The sequence below is a fragment of the Oncorhynchus tshawytscha genome, linkage group LG16 (genome assembly GCF_018296145.1).
Source record: "Oncorhynchus tshawytscha isolate Ot180627B linkage group LG16, Otsh_v2.0, whole genome shotgun sequence".
Classification (NCBI taxonomy): domain Eukaryota; kingdom Metazoa; phylum Chordata; class Actinopteri; order Salmoniformes; family Salmonidae; genus Oncorhynchus; species Oncorhynchus tshawytscha.
The window spans coordinates 25,487,087-25,492,086 of record NC_056444.1 but is presented as its reverse complement, the minus strand read 5'-3'; the positions used below and the strand labels follow the sequence as shown (position 1 = coordinate 25,492,086).

Here is a 5,000-nt window from a genome sequence, read left to right as displayed (position 1 = left end):
CATGTCATTCCCATCAACATGCATACACACACCCACGCCCAACGCGCACCCACACCCACATACACACACCCACGCACCAACGCGCACCCACACCCACATACACACACCCACGCCCCAACGCGCACCCACACCCACATACACACACCCACGCCCCAACGCGCACCCACACCCACATACACACACCCACGCCCCAACGCGCACCCACACCCACATGCACCAACGCGCACCCACACCCACATACACACACCCACGCACCAACTCGCACCCACACCCACATACACACACCCACGCGCACCCACACCCACATACACACACCCACGCCCCAACGCGCACCCACACCCACATACACACACCCACGCACCAACGCGCACCCACACCCACATACACACACCCACGCACCAACGCGCACCCACACCCACATACACACACCCACGCACCAACGCGCACCCACACCCACATACACACACCCACGCACCAACGCGCACCCACACCCACACACCCACGCACCAACGCGCACCCACACCCACATACACACACCCACGCACCAACGCGCACCCACACCCACATACACACACCCACGCCCCAACGCGCACCCACACCCACATACACACACCCACACACCAACGCGCACCCACACCCACATACACACACCCACGCACCAACGCGCACCCACACCCACATACACACACCCACGCACCAACGCGCACCCACACTCACATACACACACCCACGCCCCAACGCGCACCCACACCCACATACACACACCCACGCACCAACGCGCACCCACACCCACATACACACACCCACGCACCAACGCGCACCCACACCCACATACACACACCCATGCCCCAATGCGCACCCACACCCACATACACACACCCACGCCCCAACGCGCACCCACACCCACATACACAAACCTGTGCGCGCGCACACGCATACACACACCCACGCACCAACGCGCACCCACACCCACATACACAAACCTGTGCGCACGCACACGCATACACACACCCACGCCCCAACGCGCACCCACACCCACATAAACAAACCTATGCGCACGCACACGCATACACACACCCACGCCCCAACGCGCACCCACACCCACATACACAAACCTGTGCGCGCACACACGCATACACACACCCACGCACACCCACACCCACATACACAAACCTGTGCGCGCGCACACGCATACACACACCCACGCGCACCCACATACACAAGCCTGTGCGCGCGCACACGCATACAAACACTGAAATAACACACAAGCGCGCACGCACACACACACACACGCATATACACACTGAAATAACACACACGCACACACGCACACACACACACACACACACACACGCATATACACACTGAAATAACACACACGCACACACGCACACACACACACACACGCATATACACACTGAAATAACACACACGCACACACGCACACACACACACACACACACACGCATATACACACTGAAATAACACACAAGCACACACGCGCGCACGCACACACACACGCATATACACACTGAAATAACACACAAGCACGCACGCACGTACGCGCGCATGCACACACACACACGCATACACACACTGAAATAACACACAAGCTCGCACGCGCGCACGCACGCACACACACACACACACGCATACACACACTGAAATAACACACAAGCACGCACACACACACGCACGCATGCACGCACACACACACACACACGCGCGCACACACACGCACGCACACACACACACAGAAATAACACACAAGCACGCACGCACACACACACACACACACACACACACACACACACACACACACAGAAATAACACACACGGAGGATATTGTATTGATAAAGATACCCAGACCTTAGCCTGTCTTCATGATTACTTTAAGCAACACATGTTTTTATTCAGTGGGATGCGTTACTGCTCGTGAATATATCATTTAATTGAATGTTTTCATTGATGTGTGGGCAGTGTTGGAAAAAAGAAGCCGCATCAATATTACATTGAGCAGAGAGAGGGGCACTGAATCACTAGCTTCTCTGACAGCTGCTTCTCCATCTCATTAGCATGTGTGTGTGTGTGTGTGTGTGTGTGTGTGTGTGTGTGTGTGTGTGTGTGTCCGTGCGCATGTCCCATAGGACTCACTTCAGATGTGTCCTTTAATAGCTTACATCTATACCCAGACTATTTCTCCCCTCCTGCCCCTCCACTGGATATGCTGCATTAATCCTGAACCATCAGCTATCTGCTGTTCTTCCTACTTCACAATCTGGAACTCTCCAGTACCTCTCGTCTGAACTCTTCTCCTCTCCCTGACTTTACATCTCTCCTCTCATCCTCCTCTTCTCCTCATCTACCTCTCCAGCTGCTTGTTCCTACTTTTGGGTATCCCACTCTCTCTCGTCCCTCTCTCTCGTCCCTCTCTCTCATCCCTCTCTCTCATCTTCTCTTTCTCTTCACAGTCAGACACTCTAACTCCCTCTCATCTCTCCCACGCCTCTCTGTCATGTCCTTCTGTACTTCATTTTTTAAAATCACGCATATCTCCATCTTTTTCCATGTTTCTCTCTCTTTCCCTACCCCTCACCCATTCTCTCTCTCTCTCTGTCCCTCCCGCCTTTCCCTATCTTTCTCATCTCTCACCCCCATCACTCTCTCTACCTCTTCCTCTCTCTCTTCCCCTCTCTCTCGGTCGATGATGACCCTGGTTGTTTTATCCTAGATGGGATGTACTCAGACAGTGCTGCAGACTGCATGCAGGAGGTCAAAGGTCAGATAGTGAGCTTAAACGGAGCGCATCGACCGGCCTGCCGGCGGACCCTGTGACTCACCATAACTTCCCCTCCTTGCCTACTCAGGTTGCGTTTATACAGAGAGAGGCACAGCCAAGCCCAGACCAGAGGAACACAACACATTATGTCCAGGCATAAATTGTAAACCCAACATACATATCAACTCAAAAATACTGTGACAGTTGATAGCGTTTGATAGGTTTTAAACACTCAACTAGTCCAGAGGAGTGTGATGTCATAATCATATATTAGTTGACTACATCACTGTTATGTAAGCATCAATGTCTGTTTCCATATTAATGTTAAAGGTTATCATTACCCATCTTACCGTCGTGGTTTGGGTTGCCCAGGGTCCAGGGTTCGTCTGAGTCAAAGTGGGTGTCCCCTCCGATTCCGGGGCCCGGGAAGTAGGCGTGGGCCAGGAAGCCTCCCTCTCCGTCAAAGGGCGAACTGTCGCCGTGGAAACCCGAGGCAAAGATGATGGTGATGTCCACGTCCTTCTTGGTACGCTCCAGGTCGCTGTAGGGGACGGCTTCGAAGCGGAGCGGAGTCACGTTCTGCCACACATCGAACGCCCGCCGGATGGCGTCATGGGTTTCCTCTGCGCCCACCTTGGGTGTGACGTTCTTTATGCTGTGGCAGGGGGAGAGGATAGAGGACGGTAGGGGTTAGGCCACACATATGGTGCATAGTGTATCATAACAGCATATCATAACACACACATTCCATGTTGTAACATATTATAACGTACCATAGCATACAGCAACACACATACCATTACCTCTCATCATTATGCACTTAGTGGTACTACTTAAAAAGTGAAGTGTTAAAAGGGGCTTTGAGAGAGAGCGTGCTTCCCAAATGTCACTCTATGCCCCATGGGCCCTGGTCAAAAGTAGTGCACTATAAAGGCAATATGGTGCTATTTGGGAGGCAGCCAGAGATGCAGCTGAGTCCTCTACTGCTGCTTGGACTGCTGTAGCCAGGTGTTGAGAGAAGAACTAGAGGATTTCCTGATTTCCTGTCCCTGGAATTTACTTTCTAATTAAGGATTATACACAGCTCACTGCGTCACAAGAGCACCAGCAATCTGTATGGCACCCTATTCCCTATTTAGTGCACTACTTTTGATCAGGGCCCAAAGCGCTCTGGTCAAAAGTGGTGCACTATGTAGGGAATAGGGTTTCATTTGAGATGAAGCCTCAGTCTGGCTTGGCCAATCTCCATACCCTCTACACTTTAGTCACGCCTAAAATACGGGAAAGTGGGGCACTTTGAATTTAAACTTATTTTTTCCTTCTCAACATTGCACTTGAGCATCAGGCTTTATCCCCAGTTCTTCTCTTGAGCAGAAGTGGATGAGTGAATTAGAGAAGTGAGACACTCGCTACACTTCTGCTGAAGTTAGCAGCTCCTCTGGAGGTCGTGGTGTGCTATCTTCTTCTGAAGGAATCTAAACTGTTAAGGTTGACTGAGTGTTCAACTCATCTGCTCTTCTGAAGTGATGCCTGCCTCAAAAACCCCCCCCATTTCATTTCCCCTCTTTGGAGATGATCTGCTCTCTCTCTCTCTCTCTATCTGTTTCTCTCCGTCTACCTGTCTCTCTTTCTCATCTTGGCTCTGGTGCGTTTACTCTTCTCCCCTCCTGCTCTCAGTTTCTTGTCCCCTTCTTTCTTTTCCTCTTTCTCTAATTCTTCTGGGCAACATAAAAAAAATGTGGTGAATCTATTGTCCTGTGCTCCTTCTATATCTACTCCTAGGGAGTTTACAGTATCAGCATAGTATAAGCTGAGAGCTGAGCTAACGACTCAGCAGCTCAAAGGTGATCTTTGACATCTCTCTCTATCTCTCCTCTCCAGACTCACAGTCTTCATGGCTATCTGTTCTTACAGATGGAGCTGCTTCCAGTCAACATTCCAGCCTTCTATCTCCCTGCTTCTATGTCTCTCTCTCTTTCTCTCTCTCTCTCCCTCTCCCTGCCTCTATCTCTCTCTTTCTCTATTTTCTCTCTCTCTCTATCTACCTGCCTCTGTCTCTCTCTCTTTCTCTATCTCTCCCTGCCTCTATGTCTTTCTCTCTCTCCCTCTACCTGCCTCTATGTCTCTCTCTCTCTCTCCCTCTACCTGCCTCTATGTCTCTCTCTCTCTCCTTCAACCTGCCTCTATGTCTCTCTCTCTCTTTCCCTCTACCTGCCTCTAT

General features: G+C 51.4%; 1 protein-coding gene across 4 annotated transcripts in view; it reads right to left on the bottom strand.

Annotated features, from left to right (window-relative positions):
* LOC112215564 (matrix metalloproteinase-16) overlaps positions 1-5,000 on the bottom strand; it is an 84,974-nt gene that overhangs the window by 53,741 nt on the left and 26,233 nt on the right. For 2 of the 4 annotated variants that reach the window (XM_042299021.1, XM_042299023.1), the window contains one exon: positions 3,121-3,434. In XM_042299021.1, the coding sequence (XP_042154955.1) occupies positions 3,121-3,434 (314 nt within the window). The remainder of the gene's footprint in view (positions 1-3,120; positions 3,435-5,000) is intronic. The other 2 variants (XM_042299022.1, XM_024374690.2) reach the window with 1 other exon arrangement.